The sequence below is a fragment of the Sceloporus undulatus genome, chromosome 1, assembly GCF_019175285.1.
Source record: "Sceloporus undulatus isolate JIND9_A2432 ecotype Alabama chromosome 1, SceUnd_v1.1, whole genome shotgun sequence".
NCBI classification, from domain to species: domain Eukaryota; kingdom Metazoa; phylum Chordata; class Lepidosauria; order Squamata; family Phrynosomatidae; genus Sceloporus; species Sceloporus undulatus.
The window spans coordinates 7,272,604-7,293,331 of NC_056522.1; the positions used below are offsets into that span (position 1 = coordinate 7,272,604).

General features: G+C 42.4%; 1 protein-coding gene and 1 non-coding gene across 3 annotated transcripts in view; one reads left to right on the top strand and one right to left on the bottom strand.

Annotated features, from left to right (window-relative positions):
• The window catches only part of FAM167A (family with sequence similarity 167 member A), a 35,768-nt gene that overhangs the window by 4,104 nt on the left and 10,936 nt on the right, over positions 1 to 20,728 (bottom strand). The window contains exons 1-2 of one of the 2 annotated variants that reach the window (XM_042446786.1): positions 11,556 to 11,681; positions 10,244 to 10,818 (exon numbers count right to left, since the gene is read on the bottom strand). In XM_042446786.1, coding sequence (XP_042302720.1) covers positions 10,244 to 10,624 — 381 coding nt within the window. In that variant the 5' untranslated portion in view covers positions 10,625 to 10,818; positions 11,556 to 11,681. Of the gene's footprint in view, positions 1 to 10,243; positions 10,819 to 11,555; positions 11,682 to 20,728 lie in introns of those variants that run through there. The other variant, XM_042446785.1, reaches the window with a different exon arrangement.
• LOC121920108 lies at positions 3,105 to 3,214 on the top strand. The gene has a single exon (XR_006101649.1). It is a non-coding gene; the product is annotated as a U6 spliceosomal RNA (small nuclear RNA).

Genomic DNA, 20,728 nt, shown 5'->3' on the forward strand with positions numbered 1-20,728 from the left:
GGATTGCAATGCCTGACAAAAGGATTACTGGCACAATGTGAAGAAAGGTGCCAGCGGGGCTGAGTCCCCATTCGGGCTTCAGGCTCAGTTTCTGGTATCAGGGACAAAGGAGCACAGCTAAATGTCCTTTGGGAATGTAGACAAATCCAATGACATCAAGACAACTGCAGTAAAGAATACACAAGGCTGTGTTGGGATTGTAGGAGTTTCCTTATGTGTAAGACCTCCTTCCACCTTTCCCTCTACAAAAAGTTAGTTGTTGTTATTACAGTCAGGACTCTGTATCCACTGATTTATTTATTTATTATCCACAGATTCAAACATCCACAGTTTGAGAATATTTTTAAAATCTATGAATTCCAAAAATCAAAGCTTCATTTGGACGCTTTATAGAAGGGACACCATTTCACTATGCCATTGCATTGGCAAAGGGGTCAGACAAGGCTGTATCCTTTTGCCCTTTCTGTTCAACTTGTATGCAGAACATGTGATAAGAAAAGCAGGCTTGGACACAGAAGAAGGAGGAGTGAAAATAGGAGGAAGGAATATCAAGGATGTAAGACATGCAGATGACACCATAATATTAGCAGAAAACCTCAAAGACCTGGAACACCTACTAAGGAAGATCAATGAAGAAAGTGCAAGAGGCAGGCTTAATGTTGAAAATAAAGAAAACAAAAATAATGACCACAGAGAATCTACACAAATTTAAACTAGACAATGAAGAGAAAGAAACAGGAAAAAAATTCCCAAACATTGATAGAAATGGGGACTTCAGTCAGGAAATCAGAAGACTTAGAATGGGGAGGGAGACTCTGAAAGAAGAAGAGCCCTCCTCCCGACCACCATCTTGAGGGGAGAGAAGCAGAGTCATGATGTGTTATGTATTGTTAATCTGATATTGGAAACCGCTTTGATCGTCCACGGAAAAGCGGTATACAAATAAAGCCTATTATTATTATTATTATTATTATTATTATTATTATTAACTAGAAAAGATTCTAAAATGCAAAGATATAAAACTGAGCACAAAAGATAGAATCATACAAGCCATCATATTCCCTATTACTATGTATGGATATGAGAGCTGGAGAGTTAAGAAAGTTGATAGGAAGAAAATCCATTCATTTGAGATGTGGTGCTGGAGAAGAGTGCTGAGGACCCCATGGACAGCCAAAAGGACAAACAAATGGGTCCTAGAGCAGATCAAGCCGGAAACCTCCCTGGAAGCCAACCAAACTGAGGCTGTCATCCTTCGGACACATCATGAGAAGGAAGAACTCACTGGAAAAGACAGTCATGGTGGGAAAGGTGGAGGAAAGTAGGAAGAGAGGAAGGCTGCATGCCAGATGGATGGACTCTATTAAAGAGATCACTAATTTTATGAGGTTGCAGGAATTAAGCTGAGAAGAACAGGACAGAGGGTCTTGGGTATGCCTCATCCATAGAGTCGCCATGATTCAAGTTCGAGATCGACTCAAGGGCACTTAAAAACAATTGTATTTAAGGGGACTGGAGCATTGACAGATTTTGTTATCCATGGGTGTGTGCGTGTGTGTGTGTATGTGTCCTGAAACCGAATCCCAGCAGATATCAAGAGCCCATATATTGTTGTTTTAATTAAGTGTGTTTTAAGTGTGCAAATGCAGAGGCTGGAATCCTGTTGGTGAGTTATGTATGGTAAAGATATATCATTGAACACTAAAGTTACAATTGTCCAGGCCATTGTATTTCCCATTTCTATGTATGCTAGACAGTGGAGAAAACTGATAGGAAGACCATTTGAAATGTGGTGCTGGAGAAGAGATCTGCAAACACTGTGGACTTCTAAAAGGACAAATGATTGGGTCCTAGAGGAAAACAAGAGAGCCAGCATGGCACAGTGGTTTGAATGTTGGACTACAACTCTGAGACCAGGGTTTGATGCCCAGCCTGGCCATGGAAACCCACTAGGCAACCTTGGCCAAGTCACACTCTCTCAGCTTCAGAGGATGGCAATGGCAAAACCCCTCTGAATAAATTTGCCAAGAGAACCCCATGATAGGTTCTAATTAAGTGCTAATTAGTCCTCTATTGTCCTATTTTCAGCTGCTATTAAAATATCCCAGTTTCTCTCATCTCCTTCCATCTCTTTCTATCCCCCGCCTTTGTCTTCAGCTTACTTGAACTGCTGCAAACTGAAAGTACATCTACACTGTAGAAATAATGCAGTTTTGACGCCACTTTAAAGTGCTGCAGCTCCCTCCTATGGAATCCTGGGATTTGTAGTTGTACACAGTCTGTTGCCTTCTGTGCCTTGCAAAACTGCAAATCCCAGGACTCCGCCGTGGCTGTAACAGTGGCACCAAACCCAGGGTGACCAGATGTCCACACCACAAAGGAGGACAATGCACCGCAAAATGTAGGACCTTCAGGAAATATGCAGGACATGACCAAAAAAAAAAAAAAGCTAAAAAAGCCCCACTTATAGAACTATAAATTCATGCCTCTTAGCCATGCTCAAAATGAAGGTCAACTTGAAATTCCTACTGGACAGAGGGTGGAAATGGAGGACATGTCCTGGAAAAGGAGGACATCAAACTGCATTATTGCTACGGGTCTTTAGCATTCTCTGCCAAGGAGAGCTGGTGCATCACAAAACTACAATTCCCAGAGTTCTATAGGATGGAGCCATGACAGTTAAAGTGGTATCAAACTGGATTATTTCTACAGTGCAGATGCACCCCTCATTTCTTTGCATTTATCATTCCCTGCCAAGGTGAAGCTGCAACTGGAATCCAGAAGTGATGGCGCTTTAAGGCGGTGGACATCTTCCTCCAACCTCTTTGTCCCCAAACGAAGCACCCCCTCATTTTGCATAACCAGCCCCCCCTCTCTCCCCTCTCATCTTTCATCCCTTTCTTCTCTTTCCCTGGATATTTGGCTTTGTAGTTCTTCTACAACCTCACTTTCAAGAGAGAGACTGTTATTTATTTAATTTACAAACAGCACAGTAAGATAAGAGAGAAAAACATCTCTTTTATGAGGTTCCCAAGTTGTTCACCATAACCTGGAAAAGATGGAGAGTTGGAGGTCTATATAAGGCTCGGTCCAGGAGGGAGTCGGTGCTCGCTTCTCGGCAGCACATATACTAAAATTGGAACGATACAGAGAAGATTAGCAGTGCCCCCTGCGCAAGGAGGACACGCAAATTCGTGAAGCGTTTCCATATTTTGCATCTACACTGCCGGATGGAACACGCTTTGACGCCACTTTTTTCCTACTGCAGCCGATTGGGATCCTGGGATCTCTAGTTTTATCAAGGTCTTTAGCCTTCTCTGCCAAAGGGGATGGCTGGCATAAAGCTACGCGCCTCCCAGGATTCGTGTAGAGAAGCCATGGCAGTTAAAGTGGTGTCAAAGTGCATTATTTTCTGCAGTGTAGATCATGCACCCCCTGAGTTCAGACTTCAACAATTGATTGTAATCAATAGATTCAAGAGGAAAAAAGCAGAGGCATAGAAGCACAGAGTTGGAAGAGACCCCAAGAAGGGCCCTGATCCAGTCCAACCCCATTCTGCCATGCAGGAACTCTCCGTCAAAGCATCCCCATTGACAGATGGCCATCCAGCCTCTGCTTAAAGACAGCCTCCAAAGAAGGAGGCCTCCTGACACTCCAAGACAGCATCTTCCACTGTCAAACAGCTCTTACCTTCAGGAGGTTCTTCCTAATTAATCTCTTCTCCTGTAGTTTGCATGCATTGCTCTATGTCCAATTCTCTGGAGCAGCAGAAAACAAGATTGCTCCCTCCTCAATATGACATCCTTAAACAGGGCTATCATATCACCTCTTAACCTTCTCTTCTTCAGGCTAAACATCCCCAGCTCCATATGGCGTTCCTCATAGGGCAAGGTTTCCAGACCCTTCACCATTTTAGTCGCCCTCCTTTGGACACATGGCTCCAGTTTCTCAACGTCCTTTTTGAATTGTGGTGCCTAGAACTGGACACAATATTCCAGGTGGGGCCTGACCAAAGCAGAATACAGTGGCACTATTACTTCTACGCAGATTGTTCAGGCAAGACTGCATCTTTTCACCCTATTTGTTCAATTTCTTTGCTGAAAACATGATAAGAAAAACAGAGCTAGACTCAGAAGGAGGAGGGATGAAGGCAGTAGGAAGGCAACCTAAAGGACAAGGATGATACATAATAATGGCAGAAGACATCGCAGATTTGGAATGGCTAATAGCGAAGGTCAAAGATGCAAGTGCAAAGGTAGGATTAGTGCTGGACATAAAGAGAACAAAAAAATTATGACCACCGAAGGGATACATAAATTCAATCTAGACAATGAGGAAATTGAAACTGAGATGGTTAAGAGGTGATATGAGAGCCCTGTTTAAGCATTTGAAGGGGTGTCACATTGAGGATGGAGAAAGCTTGTTTTCTGCTGCTCCAGAGACTAAGAGCCTTATCACACTAGAATCCCACTCAGAAATGGGATTTTAAAAGAAGAAAAAGCCCACCGATGCAGGATGTTTTTCAGACACATTTGCACCAAATAGAAAAGTGCCCGCAGGTAAAAAGGTGTCATTTTTTCCCCATTCATTTTATTTTCGCATTAATGCTGTTTGGAAGAAACGTCGTCTGAAAAATATCCCGCATTTGTGGTTTTTTTGGTACTTTTAAATCCCGCTTCTGAGCGGGATTCGTCTAGTGTGATAAGGTCCAAAGACACAGAGCAATGGATTCAGACTATAGGAAAAGAGATTCCAGATTCTGATAGTAAGAGCTGTTCGACAGTGGAACATACTCCCTTGGAGTCTGGTGGAGTCTCCTTCTTTGGAGGCTTTAAAACAGAGGCTGGATGGCCATTACTCACAGGGATGCTTTGATTGAGAGTTCCTGCATGGCAGAAGAGGGTTGGACTGGCTGGCTCTTGTGGTCTCTTCCAACTCCATGATTCCATGACTCTATGAAATAATTAAAGGATTCCTGTACCTAGGATCAAATATAGGCCAGAATGGTGACTGTAGTCCAGAAATAAGAAGGAGACTAGGACTGGGAAGGGTGGGTATGAAAGAACTAGAAAAGCTCCTGGAGAGTAAAGATTTGGGCACAAAGGTTATAATCATCCAAGCCATCATATTCCCCATCACCGTGTATGGATGAGAGATTTGGACACTAAAGGAGGCAGACAAGAGAAAAATCCATTCATTTGAGATCTGGATAGCAGATACCATGGACAGCCCAAAAGACAGACAGATGGTTCTTGGAACAGATCAAGCCAGAGGTCTCCTTAGAAGATCAAATTGAAGCTGATGTACTTTGGCCACATCATGAGAAGGCATGGATCATTGGAAAAGACAATAATGCTAGGAATGGTAGAGGGGAGAAGACGGAGAGGGAGACCTCATCATGTCAGATGGATGGTCTCAGTTGGGGGGAGATGGAAATAGGCTTGCAGGAATTAAGCAGAGAAGCAGAAGATAGGGAATCTTGGAGGCATCTCATCCACAGGGTCAACATGAGACGAAGTCGACACGAAGGCAGATAACAACAACAAATTACTTTTCTCAGTCTACACGCTATACTCCTATTATTAATGCAGTTTGGGATCATAATGGCTTTTTTAGCTGCTGCATCACACCATAGACTCATGTTGAGGCTCCTAGATCCTGTTCGCTGGTACTGTTGTCAAGCGAGGAGTCACCCATCCTGTATCTGTGCATTTGCTTTGTTTTCTGCCTAAGTGTAGTACTTCTGCACTTATGAAATGGAGCTGCAATAGCCTCTCCTCTTTGTGTGCTCTTCCTCATTTATAACTTTTCCTGTCTTGACCATACTGTGATGTTGCTTGGCCACATGTTTTTTACCCCCAGATCAGTCGTTAGCTGAAGGACTTGGTTCAGTTTTAGATCCTCTTCTATGCTAGAAATGAGTAAACTTTTCATACTTCCTTGCTGTCTTAATATTGCAAGGATAGTCCCTGTTAAAACCCACGTTTCCTTTTTAAAAAACCCAGTTTCTCTCTGCTCATCCTTGACTTTCATTATTAAATCTTTCGTTCCCTACTTTCTTTTCGCAAAGAAGCAAAGGCCTTTTTTATTCCAACAGGCATTTGATGAGTGATTATATAAGGCCCACTTTACACAATACGCTGGATATCGCTAAATTGCGGTGCTGGTGTCTCTGTGTGTGTGTTTTAATGATGCCTATTTTAAACCTGGTTTTTAAATTATTGTTTAATTGTGTGTTTTCACTTTTGCATCTGGTGGATCCCAGTTAGCAAGCTGGCAGCAACTGAATTTACCTATATATTGACTCACTGTTCAACAATTGATTCAATGGGTCTACTCCAGCTGGGATTCCTTGATAAGATTTCAACCTCAATGGGTAACTTCTGCTTTTCTAAGGCACATCTGTTTCTGCCTGGTATACAACAGACCTAGGCACTAAATATGCAATGGAATAGAGAAGTGTGTGTGTTTGGGGGGGGGGATACAAGAGCATTTTCTAACATCTGGAAAGGCAGCAAATTTTGCCATGTACTTTCAGCAATTGATGTCATTCCTTTTTCCTGCAGGACTTGACCTACAGAAAGGGACAATTTCTGCCTCCAGTCCCCATGCAGACTGCACACCTCTCTACAGCAAGTCTAATGCTTCTGTTTTAGCCAGCCCGTGATTATATATATATATATATATATATATATTGGGGGCAACATACAGCCCATGAGCTACAGTTCCCCTTGCTTTAGAGAGTCTGAGGGGCAATTTCCCTACATATTTGCCCTCCTCCCCCCAAAAAACTATTGCTTTAAACATTGTTTGAAGGAGGGGGTGTTTTTTCTGATTTTGAATCTCCTCTTTGGCCTCTATATCACTTTTGGAAGTTACTTATGTTTTTTACTTCTTGTTATTGTTGTGTGCCTTCAAGTCATTTCCAACTTATGGCAACCCTAAGGCGAATCTCTCATGGGGTTTTCTTGGCAAGATTTGTTCAAAGGAGGTTTGCCATTGCCATCCTCTGAGGCTGAGAGAGTGTGACATGCCCAAGATTACCCAGTGGGTTGCATGGCTGATCTGGGATTTGAACCCTGGTCTCCAGAGTCATAGTCCAACACTCTGGGCAAGTCACACTCTTTCAGCCTTAGAGGATGGCAAACCCCCTCTGAAGAAACTTCCCAAGAATCGCTATGATAGGTTTACCTTAGGATTGCCACAAGTCAGAAATGACTTGAAGACACAGAAGAATAACAATACCTAGCTATGTAGCAGAGGCGCTAGGAAACCTTTTACTCAAGGCATAGACCAGGGTTCAATTCCTTGCTTGGACATGAAACCCCCTCTCACATGCTTTCAGCTTCAGGGAAAGCAATGGAAACTCTCCTCTGAACAAATCTTGCCAAGAAAATCCCATGATAGTTTCACTTTAGGGTCACCATAAGTCAGAAATGACTTGAAGGCACATGACAACAACAACAACAAGACATATCTAGCTATCTAGCAGAGGCACTAAGAAACTTCTTTACTTATGTTGCAAAGATGTATAATGGAACATCAGTAAATGTGGCTGATGTGCATCAGGAATGCACTGTTCATCAGGACTGACGTATACTGGTCTCATTGTGCATTAGTCCCATTGTGCATTGGACACCAATGCACATGAGGCACATTGCTAGCTCTTCCACATAGCAACATAACACCAGCCCTGGACTGGATAGAGGCATTACACAACTGTTGAGTTCTAATTCCCACATACACAAGTCCACTTATGAGGAAATAAGTCCAAAACAGGATTCTGGCCTTTGTATTTAGCAGTGGGATGGTGTGGGACACAGCCACCACACAACTATCTGAGTTTTAATTTGCACTATGCAAGCACAAAGGTAAGAAGATCCCGCCCTGTATTATAGGGTCTCAGGGCAGTGTCCATCAATTAAACCAACTTAAACCAACTTAAAAATGAAAAAAAAAATAGGCAAACTAAAAGCTTATTAATATAAAAAGTTAAAACAAGACAGACTGCTACCAGTTAAAAAAGTTTAAAACAATGCAGACGTGAAGATTTGGATGAAATCAGTTAGGCCTTAAGGGCTTTAATTAAAAACCACATTTTAACTTGGCATCAGAATAAAGCCAGTGTTGTTGCCAATCAGTCCTCTAAGGGGAGGATATTCTTCAGCTGGGGTAACATAGAAGAAAAGGCTGTTGTTGTATGCCTCCAAGTCATTTTTGACTCTAGGCGAACGAACCTATCATAGGGTTTTCTTGGCAGGTTTCTTCAGAGGGGGTTTGCCACTGCCATCCTTTGAGGCTGAGAGAGTGTGATTTGCTCAAGGTCACCCAGTGGGTTTACATGGCAGAGCCAGGATTCAGATCCTGGTCTCCAGAGTCATAGACGAACATTCAAACCTCTTCCACATGCTCTCACATATATCGCTCCCATTAGTAGGACACAGACAAGAACCACCCCTGTAGATCTAAATCCTTAATCCTGAATGATGTGCTTCTGAGACTATTTTTTTTAAAAAATCACTTGTGTTTTTAATGCTCAAACTTGTTTAATTGCATTTAAATAGGATAACTTACTGACTGAGATCCTCTACACAGACAAGACAGAGTGTAACTTTATGTTCACATTGTTTATGAATTGCAACATTGTGCAACCCAATGCTTGACCAAATGTGCAGGCATGTTTGGATGTGCAAGGAGCAATATGCACCTGAATATGCAACACACAATACACAATGTGCACTGGATACTGTATATGCAACTCCAGTTGTGCGATACTGAACTGAATGCAGATGCTCAGCAATCGACAAATATGGGCCAAGCACTTTCACAGGCGAATGTGTGCATGAGCAAGACAGCAAGAGGATTCTGGCCCTTTTGTTTTCATTTGTAGTTGGGTTTTTAAAAATCTTTTTGTGAGCTGCAGTGGACCCCAGTTTTAAATAATGATGTAGTATATATCAAATATAAATAAATAGCAACATAAATGAATGAAGACAAAAAGGAGCTGGGAGCCTGCCAGTGTGATGTAGTGGTTTGGGTTCAACTCTCTGCTCAGACCACTAGGTGATCTTTGCAAGTCATACTTTCTCTGCCTTAGAGCAAGGCAATAGCAAACTTCCTTAGAAGAAATCTTGCCAACAAACCCTAGAATGTTGTTGTGTGCCTTTAAGTTTCCCCCCAACATATGGCAACCCTAAAGCAAACCTGTCACAAGGTTTTCTTGGCAAGATTCCTTCAGAGGAGGTTTCCTCCAATTTTCTCTAGGGCTGAGAGAGCGTGACTTGTCTAAGGTCACTCTGAGATCCCATGGCTGAGTGAGGATTCAAACACTGGCCTCCAGAATCCTAGTCCAACAACCAAACCATAAACCACACTGGTTCTGCCTTAAACTAGGATTGCCATATTTTTTAAAACAACAACAACAGTGTGGTGTAGTGGTTTGAGTGTTGGATTAAGACCCTGGGAGACAAGGGTTCAAATTTCCTTTCAGCCATGGAAACCCACTGCATGACCTTGGGCAAGTCTAAGCTGCATCAGTAAAAGTATAGTGTCTAGATCAAGGGAACTCATAGTATTGCTCTATTCTGCTTTAGTCAGACCTCACCGGAAATATTGTGTCCAGTTCTGGGCACCACAATTCAAGATAATTGTTAACTGGAGCATGCCTAGAGGAGTGTGAGCAAAATGGTGAAAGATCTGGAAACCATGCCTTTATGAGGAGAAGCTTAGGGAACTGGGTATGTTTATCCTGGAGAAGAAAAGGTTAAGAGGTGATATGACAGCAATGTTTAAATATTTGAAGGGATGTCATACTGAAGCTGGAGCAAGCTTGTTTTCTGCTGCTCCAGAGACTAGGACACAGAGTAGTGGATGCAAGCTACAGGAAAAGAAATTCTACCTAAATATTAGGCAGAACTTCCTGACAGTAAGAGCTGCTTGACAGTGGAATATATTGCCTCGGAGTTTGGTGGATTCTTCTTCTTTGCAGGTTTTTAAACAGAGGCAAGATGACTATCTCTCAGGGAAGCTGTGATTGTGAGTTCCTGCATGGCATGGGGTTGGACTGGATGGCCCTTGGTGTCTCTTCCAATTCTATGATTCTATTATTCAAAGTCACACTCTCTCAACCTTAGAGGAAGGCAATAGCAAATATTCTCTGAATAAATCTTGGAAAGAAAACTAAGAGTAGGGTTGCCATAAGTCAAACGTAGCTTGAAGAATGACAAATGAAAGAGCTACTTACCAGTTCCTTCCTGAGCCAATTCAAAGCTTCATCAATATTTCCAAAGCTGCTGATTTTCTCTGGGGCCAACACCACTTTCTGGGTGGAAGATGCCCCATTGAGGTGATGAATGTGGCGCACCTCTCTGAAAGGAACATGTTCCTCCTTGGGTTTCTCATCCTGGTCATCCTCTTCATCCTCAGGAGGTTTGGGGTGGCTCTTCCAAGTGAACCCCTCCAGCTGGGCCTTCCATTCCAAATAGGAAGGTCTCCTTGTTTCTAACCTCAGCTTCTGGGTCAGAGCTTTCAAGTTCCGCAAGTGATCATCGGAAGGCGGGCCAGCTCCACTTTCATAATCTGCACTGTCCAGCATTCCTTCAACCTGAATTTTTGGTATAGACATCTTCTTTTCTGGTGGAATGTCATAAACATCCACTGAAAGGTGGACAGAGGAGATTTCAGAGGTGAAAGCGACACACCATCCGGATGAAGTCGGATGCTCAGAAGTTGCTACACTCTGGAAAATAACCCCACTCTGGGGATTTGGTTCTGTGCCACTCACTTCAAGACATTCCTTTTAGACTTGTAAGCAACCACCTGTGTCAAAAGACAAAGAGACATTGTTATGGAATCTTCATGAGAAAGAAACCAGAACTTTTTTTTTGTATGATCCGATTTGAGGGGGAAAAAGAAAGTGGAAAATGAACCTTTCAGCCTAAATCATCCGGAGAAGAGATTTGACTGCGGTTGTCTGGTGGTGTTCTCCGACAAGAGCAAACAAGCTCTCATGCTCTCTGGAGGAACGTTTTGCTATGGGGAGACCTGTCAGCCGCTACGCTTCAGGCTATGAAGTGGATTACTGATGATGAGGTCACGGCAAAAAAAGAGAAAAACTGCCAGTAGTGCAGTGTTACACAATTAATATACCCTGAGCTTCTTCCTATGCATAAGGTGTTCTCAGCTTTCCCTTGCTGAATCTCACGATATGGGAGGCAGGAAAGGGCTGACACAGCTATGGTGGAACTGGTTGATGAACCCACCCACAGGAGTGGTTTTTGTCTGCTGGTAGTGGTTTGAGTGTTGGACTGCGACTCTGGAGACCAGGGTTCAATTCCCCACTTGGGCATGAAACTCACTCAGTAACCTTGGGGAAGTCACATGCTCTCAGCCTCAGGGTAAAGCAATGCCAGACCTCCTTTGAACAAATCTCTCCCCCCCCCCAAAAAAAACCCATGATAGGTTTGTCTTAGGGTCACCTTAAGTCAGAAACGACTTGAAGGCACACAACAACAACAACAACAACAACAACAACAACAAACAATGCTGAGACTCACCATGGTGTATTTGCTTGATGGTTGGATTATGACTCTGGAAATCAAGGTTCAGTTCCCTGCTCAGCCATGGAAACCCACTGGGTGATGTTGAGTGAGTCACACACTCTCAGCAAACTCCATAATAGGTTCGCCTTTGGGTCACCATAAGACTGAAATGACTTGAAGGCACACAACAACAAATGACTTTCTATGTACTGCAATGGGAAACTAAATGTATCTAAGGAACCAAAGACAAATTTGACATCACAAGGGTGATGTGAATGGAAAACACTCTCCAAATATCCTGCTGGTGTCTTCTGCATACATAGGTTCCCTCATGAAAGTGGCTGGGCATTTTTGTTCCATGCAGAAAGTCTACATTCAATACAAGATTGCAGAAGTGGATTTGTACTTACACTTTGGGAGAGTGTACACATTTGCAAATGGGTGTGCATATCCATTTGATTACGGATTTGGCCACACTTCTGGTGTCTTGGTTCAGTTGCACAATGGTGTCATCCCGTACCTGGGTTGCATTTCAAAATTAACGTGTAACTCAGCAAGAGGAGGTTTGGCCTTGTGTCAGATCCTGGCTATTGGCTTGATTATTAACAGAGACTTGGACTAAATTTTGTCCTAGTGGGCAAGGATGAAAAATTTCACTATCTTCCTCCTTGCTATGACCAAGTTTTCAAAAAGGGCTTCTTCTGTGGCAGTTTTGTGCAACCCCCCCCCTGCCCTCCAGCATTTCCAGTATAGAAAACATGGTTATTTTATCACAGTTATTTTCTGTGCAAAAACTGTGTTTTTCATGCAGTATAAGAAAACATGGACCAGCATCCTGTTAGATATTTATGACATCCTGAACTGTCATATGATCATATTGTGGTTAACTGCAATGTTGCACAATTCTCAGGAGGGGAGCAGAGTCATCTCTGATACCAATGTGCAAATGAAGCCAACAGTGTGAACCCCATTGCACCATGGGTTCCAGTGCACCTTGGGCATCAGAGAGCTATGGGACTTATGTGTCCCAAACACAGTCTGGGTAACCAGCCATAGGCTGATTGCTACATAGCTGATAGCAGATGTCTGCAGCTAATGAGCAAGCAAAGTCAGATAGCAACTTACAGTTCATCACTTATTTATTGAATAAACAATAGCCTTAAGTCCCAAACAGAATTCATCCACAAGCTTCAGGTCAGTCAAGAGAGTTCAGCAATATTCAGGTCAGGTAAACAGGACCCAGAGTCAACAAAAACAGTCCAGGTCAAGTACAGAGTTCAGGAATATGACGGGGAATCAGGTAGGTCCAAAAATCTCTGGAGGGCAGGGCTGAGAATTTATAGATCAGTAGCTTAACCTAACTGCTGCCTAATTAACTGCTGCTTCCTATAAATCCTCTGAGACCTCCTGAAGTCTTCCTTTTGTTGTATCCACTTGACGAAGGTAGATGGGGCAAGTTGTCTTCTGTATCTTTGAATGGACAGGGCTCTCTGGCAGAGCTGGAACTGCATTCTACTCTGTCTCTGAGACGTGTGGCCCTGGAACCTCCTCCTGCTCTGGTTCAGCAGCAGGTCCTAGCAGGTCCACTGCTCCCATCTCTGAGTCAGAGTCCAGGTCCATGTTCTGGAAGCAGGGCATGATACCATGGTCCAAAAGGCACTATGACACTATGGCACATACTGTGCAATGGGGACTCATATTGTGTAACAGGAAACCACACAAGATGCCCTGGTATGTATTATCACAATTTGCTAGAAAGGTAGCATGTAGAGACATAGCTAGGATATTATAAAAGTATGGACTGTAGACTCTAATGCATGATTTTCTACACAGGAATATTATCCCCCTTGCAATCCCCCCAATATTTTTTTCCTGCCAAAAAATGTTGTCCCATATTCTACATGAACTTTTTAGCTGAGTACAGGTCACTCCCCCCTCGCCATATCTACAGGGGAGATGTTTCCGGACTTACTGTGGGACCCTGAAATCACAGATAATAGTGAACCCCCACAGAATACCATAGAATTGCACTGAGAGACCTAGAAAATGGCTAGAAAGGATGCCTCTCTAGACATCTGGAGTCTCTCCAGTGTGACTCTATGATCAACCTCCAGTGGTCAACTTGCATAAAGTTACTTTGGAGGACCTCCAGTTGCATAGAGAGAGATCCTTTAGTATGCCTAGAGAGACCTCCCCCACCCTCGAGCACAGATACGTAAAACTGTGGTTGCCGATGCCACAGATGTGGGGGTGACCTGTACTCTTAACTAAGGAGGCTACCACACAGGGAAAATCAGGGGATTAAGAAGGCATTTTCCCAGGAAAGTCACGCAATCACGGCGAAGATTTTCAGATGACATTGTAATCTAAGAGGACTTATCCTGGGAAGAACCAAGAATACTCCAGCAACAAACCATTCACGGGATTTCCCTGTGAATGGTTTGTTACTGGAGCATTCCTGTTCCTCCTGGGATAAGACATCTCATATCACAATGTGTGTGAAAATCTTCACTGCAATCGTGTACTTCTCCAGGAAAATGCCTTTTTAGATGTTGTTTTCTGCACATAAAACTCGCAAGTGGATCTTTTTGGTACAGAACAGAAATGTGAATGTTCTTTGAAAACTCTATAATTGTTAGTGTCTTTCCCACAGTTGTTCTTGTTTTCCCCTGTGAGAACAAAATGTACTAAAAATTACATCCCTGTGTTTCTCAAGGGACATCTCATTTGCCCTCAATTCTATTAAACAGTACAATGTGCTGTTACATCTGCAACACCTTGTTCCCGCATGAAAAGCATCATCTGGTCAAGGCGTGGCTGACATATATTACTGTACTGACTAAATAGAAATCGAAACTGGAACTAGGAGACCCAACTGTGGTTATTAAAGAACAAAGACGGGTGTTTATTCCCAGCTCCTGAATATATAAATATCATGTTTGAATATCTGAGTGAGCCAGCATGGACTAGTGGTTTCAATCTTAGACTAGGACTGACTAGGGAGATTTTGTATGATAGCAGAGAAGGCTATGCAAAACAACAAATCCAAGATTCCATAGGATAGCATTTACCAGTAGCAAGTACCTTTCTATACCGCTTATCAGTGAGCTCAGCCGTCTCTAAGTGGTTTACAATCTGTAAGCCAATTGCTCCCAACAAGCTGGGTACTCATTTTACCGACCTATGAAAGGATTGAAGGCTGAGTCAACCTTGGAGCCCTAGGAACAAACCCACAACCTTGTGGCTACAGTGCCGGCGTACTGTAGGAGTTACAGCACTTTAAGTGGTGTCAAACTACATTACCTCTACAGTGTAGATGCACCCTAGGACTCTGGGAGATCAGGGTTCAAATCCACTTAGCCATGGAAGCCCACTGGTGACCTTAGGCAAGTCATGCTCGCCCATCTAAGAGAAAGGCAACGGCAAACCTCCTATGAATCAATCTAGATAAGATTGCCATAAACTGGAATTCAATTGAAGGCACATAACAACAGCAACAACAACTACCATGAATATCTGAAAGCAGGGATGCAGAATCTAGTCAAGTGACTTTTGTTCAAAGTCACAGATTTAGATCACAGTCTGGACTCCAAAGCATTTCAAGTCTCTTGTTCTATGAGTACAATGTAAAGCAAAACCTCTTTGTGGTCAACCTGGGAACTTGGCCAACAATTAACTCTTGGAACAGCACCCTGCAAATCCATTAAAATGTAATTCGAGTAATTGGATAATTCTCCAGCTTTGCTAAATGCTTGCTGGGCTGCTATGCTTCCAGTGTCAAATCTGTAATTATTCTGAAGGATTCTTTTCATAGAAATAATTCTATTGAAAAGAAGCTTTCTTTCTTTCTTTCTTTCTTTCTTTCTTTCTTTCTTTCTTTCCTACTTTCCACTTGCCCTCACCATTGTGATGACCTAAATGGACTATTGATTCCCCACCCTTCAAACAGAACATACAGAGTTGTGTAGCAAACATCTCCACATGTGGAGTTACGTATAAATGGTGTGATACAACCCTTATGTTAAATAGCAACATTGCACAACTAAGTGTGCACCCACAAGTTAGGGATGGGAAGAGTATTTCAAAATATATTTTTAAAAATGGTCAAAGAAGGTGGCTTTTGTGTTTTGGGAAACACTGATCAGAAGAATCCTGGACTGACAAGAAACTTCGCAGTTTGGGATTTATTCTATGCAAAATTCACACTTGGTATTTTGCACGGAAAACAGTATTTCCTGTACAGAAATATTATTTCATTCAATTATTTATTCATTTTATGCTCTGCATTTCTCCCAGTGTGGACCCAAATCCATCTTTTTTGTATAAAAATACCTCCTATTAATTTTGCACAGAATAAATCTTGAACTACAAATAGTCATGGGATCATAGAGTTGGAATAGACCGCAAGGGCTAACCACTTCCATCATGTAGGAAGACACAGTCAATCGACTCCCGATAGATGGCTGTCCAGACTCTTTGAAAACTTCCAAAGAAGGAGATGACACCAATCTCTGAACCAGCATATTCCACCGTCAAATAGCTCTCACTGTTAATAAGCTTTTCCTAATGTTTAGGTGAAATCTCTTTTCTAGTTTGAATCCATTCCTATGTGTCCTAGTCTCTGGAGTATCAGAAAAGAAGCTGGCTCCATCCTCAATTTGAATCCCTTGAAATACATTTAAACATGGTTATCATGTCACCTCTTCACTTTCTCTTCTCCAGGCTAAACATACATCCCTAAGCCACTCCCAAAGCAGAACAGAGTGGGACCATTACTTCCCTAGATCTAGACACTATACTTCTTTTGATGCAGCCTAGAATTGCATTGGCTTTTTAAGGTGCTGCATCACACCACTGACTCATGTTCAACTTGTGGTTTACTAGGACTTCTAGATCCCTTTAACTTGTACTGTTGTACTCTTGTCAAGCCAGGTACAGTGGTGCCTCGGGTTACGAAATTAATTCGTTCCGCCATTCCTTTCGTAACCCGAAAATTTCGTAACCCGAAAAGGCTTTCCGTTAGCACTGGAAAGCCTATAGCTGCACTTTGCAGCATTTGAATTTCGCGCCGAAATGAATTTCGTAACCCGAAAAATATTTCGTAACCCGAAACAGTTTTTGCCAATCCAACTTTTTCGTATCCCGGAAATTTCGTAACCTGATCATTTCGTATCCCGAGGCACCACTGTATCACCTTTCTTTTATACGTACATTTCATTTTTTTTCTGTCTAACTACAGTACTTTAGACTTCTCCCAATACTTCTCCCAATTCAAATTCATTTTGTTAGTTCTGACCCAGCTCTCTAATCTATTAAGGTAATTTTGAATTCTGATCTTCTCCTCTGGGGTATTTATTAGCTACCCCTCCTAATTTAGTGTCATCTGCAAACTTGATAGGCATGCCAAGAAAACCCTGTGATAGGGTCTCCATAACTGGGAAATGACTTGAAGGCACACAGCAACAGCAAAAACAACCACAACAACAAATAAACAGTATGCAGCAATAAGCATGACTGAGCAGCTAATCTGATCAGAACATATCAATACTGTTCTAGTCCATCTTAATTAAAACATGTCCCTCTAAAAACCTAGCCATGTGCAATGGGATGTTCCAGAGTGTTGGACCCTTTGTTCAAAAGAGGGGAAAAACAGGTGCCATGTAAAATAAAAGCATTCTGGTTCTTCATGTTCAGAGAAGCTTTCCCAGGCATTGCATAATTGTCGCTTGCTATTTGATGTTCTTTTGATGCCTGTTTTATCGAACCATTTCCTGTATTGCTATGTACTTTATATGTATTAGCCTACTAGCCCCACCACCTTTCCCTTCTCCTTTTATGTCATGTCTTTTTTGATTGCAAGCCTGAGGGCAGGGAACCGTCTAATTAAAAAGATTGTATGTTCAGCGCTGTGTAAATTTACAGAGCTTTATAAATAAAGGTTAATAATAATAATAATAATAATAATAATCATCATCATCATCATGTAGGCATCTGTTTTTGTTTCTCAGCTTCTCTAAGGGGCTGCGCACACCAACCATAAAGGCCAGCCTGGGGGCGGAGTCGGGGCATGACGTCCACATGATGCACACCCTGACTCCGCCCCCAGGGTGGTGTGATGCTGTATGCCGCTCCACATGGCACAGCATCACGGCACTCCTCTGGTGCTGCATCCACGTAATGCAGCACCAAAGGAGTGCTTTAAAGCTATGGCACCGTGGCTATTGCGCTCTTTCCAGTGTGCAAAAAAGGAACTACTTTTTATGGCTCTTTTTTGGACCCTGGAAAGGCTAGGTCAGGGCCACAGTATGTAGTTGCCACAGCCACAATCCGGCGCAGCTGAAGGCAACTGCAGGCTGCCCCTTAGGGGTGGTCTGAACAGCCCCTAAGACAGCTATTGTCCAAAGTCTGTTCATCCAGCTGTCAACTGAAAGTGCATCCAGATGTTTCCATGCCTGTTAACTGGTTGTGTGACAAGCAAACATATCAAACATCAAACATATGTCAAGGGATCTTGTAGCACCTTTGACACTAACTGAGTGAAAGAAGCTGTAGCCTAAGCCTTTGTAGACTTAGTCTACCTCCTCAGATGTATGGAGTGAATTGTTCTGCCCAACTGCCAAGTTCCATATTGGAGAAGCCATAACTCACAATGGAGACTTTTTAAAGGAGTCAACCAAAAGGGCCACTTCCAAAGGTGGCAATGCCAACTAAAGAATGACATGTCACCTTCTCTGTTCTCTGGTGTCCAACATTAGGGGCTGAAAACAACTCCTCAAGTTTAGAATATTCCACACCCCAATTTTTCATAAACGGATAAGATTCTTGGTTAACAAAACATAGCATGCTTTTTCTATAAACATTCCAGTCTGAGTTCTTCAACTTCGTTTGCCACTCTGCAAAACCATTTGTTTGCAAGGTTGAAACAAAGTGGAACTATGGCTTGAAAAGCCCCAGGTCTAGATTTACAATCATTAGCAGAACGCGTCTGAGAAATTTTCTCTTTTGGACTCCAGTTCCAGAAATCCAGGGATGGCTGGGGGATTCTAGGAGTGAGGTATTACACGGGGGCAGCATAACATAAACCTCTGCATCTGGAGCTGTGTAGGCAAGCCTTGTGTAGCACAACAACACATTGTGTGCACAATAACACATAAGTCATTTCTGACTTATGGCAACCCAAAGGTGAATCTATCATAGGGTTTTCTTGGTAAGATTTGTTCAGAGCATTCCAAATTCAAGTAGACCCTTTGAATCAATGGGATTTATGCAAGTGTTGAATCAACCAACATTTGTTTTAAAAAGTCTATACTTATTGGGCCATCCCATAGGATTCAGGCCAGGTTATCTTTATCTTGCAATAGATTGATTTCTCTAAAGGCCCCTGATCATCTGTGATCTTGGAAGCTAAGCAGAGTCAGTCCTGGTTAGTACTTAGATGGGAGACCACCAACAAATAAGAGGTGCTGTAGGCTGTATTTCAGAGGAATAAACTGGCAAAACCACCTCTGAGGATTCCTTGCCTAAGAAAACCCTGTGAAATTCATGAGGTCTCCATAAGTTGACTGGTGACTTGAAGACACATTTGCCCACATGAGCTGAACAACACCAGAAATACACTAATCTGTACAGAAAAACAACCCTTTTACTGGAATAGTCTAATCTGCCATTCAGCACTTTAAGCACGTTGTTCAGTAAAGTATTTCAAAGAGCATCTCTGGACTGTGTTTACTTTACTGCAGAGAGGCTTTTGAGTATATATTTAAGCAATTAGCATTCCTTTGCAGCTTCAAGGAGCTTGGGTGATCATCATACCGCTAGGGAAGTAAGAAAAAACAAAGCCCCAAGCAGCCATAACCAGGAAGCATTCAATTAAAAAAAATACTAAAATTGGGGACATTTTCAAGGTGTGGTTGCTTCAGCTGCTGATCTGAAATCCAGATAACAAGTGCACAATGGAATCTGTTGTCAGAACACTCCTTACACCAAGTTGACAGGTATCAAGATGTTCTTTAGCTGGAGTAGGAAAAGAGCAGACACAAGCAAGACGATGTGGGGGATAATCATTTTATTTGATAATTTAATTTAATTTAATTTAATTTAATAACCTCCCCCATCCTCAAGAAATTCACCTCTTCAGGCAGGGCTGGATGGAGTTCCAGAAACTGTGTGCCAAATGTGCCTTTTGCATTCCTTCTGATTCTTAGGAGTAAAATGATCTGTTATCTACCCAAGGAAGAGAAATGGCTCATTGTCCTCAGAGAGCTGAAAGAGCTTCCAAGTAACTCGATTCAAATAACAATTCTTTCCTTTTTTGCAATAATCAAGGCATATGTGTGTGTGCCTTCTAGTCATTTCTGACTTATGGTGACCCTAAAGTGAAACTATCATGGGTTTTTCTTGGCAAGATTTGTTCAGAGGAAGTTTGCCATTGCCTTCCTCTGAGGCTGAGAGGAAGTAACTTGCCCAAGGCCACCCAGTGGGTTTCATAGCTGAGCTGAGATTTGAACCCTGATCTCCAGAGTCCTAGTCCAACATAAATGAAGGTCAAATTAGACCACGATAGACAAAGTCCCATGGAGTTCAGGTAGTCCCAGGATTTTGCAAAAAACGTGGTCAGTCCAACATGCATACATTTCACTACGTTTCTGCTCCTCCAGTCTTTTCCCATCTGAGGAAAATGTCCGTTTCAGATCTAAAACAGTTCAGGGCTGAAAAAGCATAGCAAATTTGCCTTTCACACCAAATGGAGCTTTCTAGGAGGCTTTTTGGGTTTAAAAAATTATGTAGAATTGGAGAGATGGGGCATGGCAGAATGGGGTTAGACTGGATGACCCTTGGGGTCTCTCCCAACTCTGTGAGTCTATGATTAAGAATTCTAGTTAATTCTGAACAACAATAAAAGAAAGAGTTACTCTTCTATAAGTGTAGTATATTGCTAGCTAATTACTTTTCGGCTTTAACCTGCAGGTGTAACTCATGACTTTTACCTAATAACTCGCCAAGTTCTACACTTACTGTACGTTAGCAATAGCAACAGGATTTATATTTCTATTCTGCTTAATAGTGAATTCAGCACTCTCTAAGCTGTTTACAATCTGTAAGCCAATTGCCCCCCAAAGAGCTGGGTACTCATTTTACTGACCTCTGAAAGGATGGAGGGTTGAATCAACCTTGGAGTCCTGCGATCA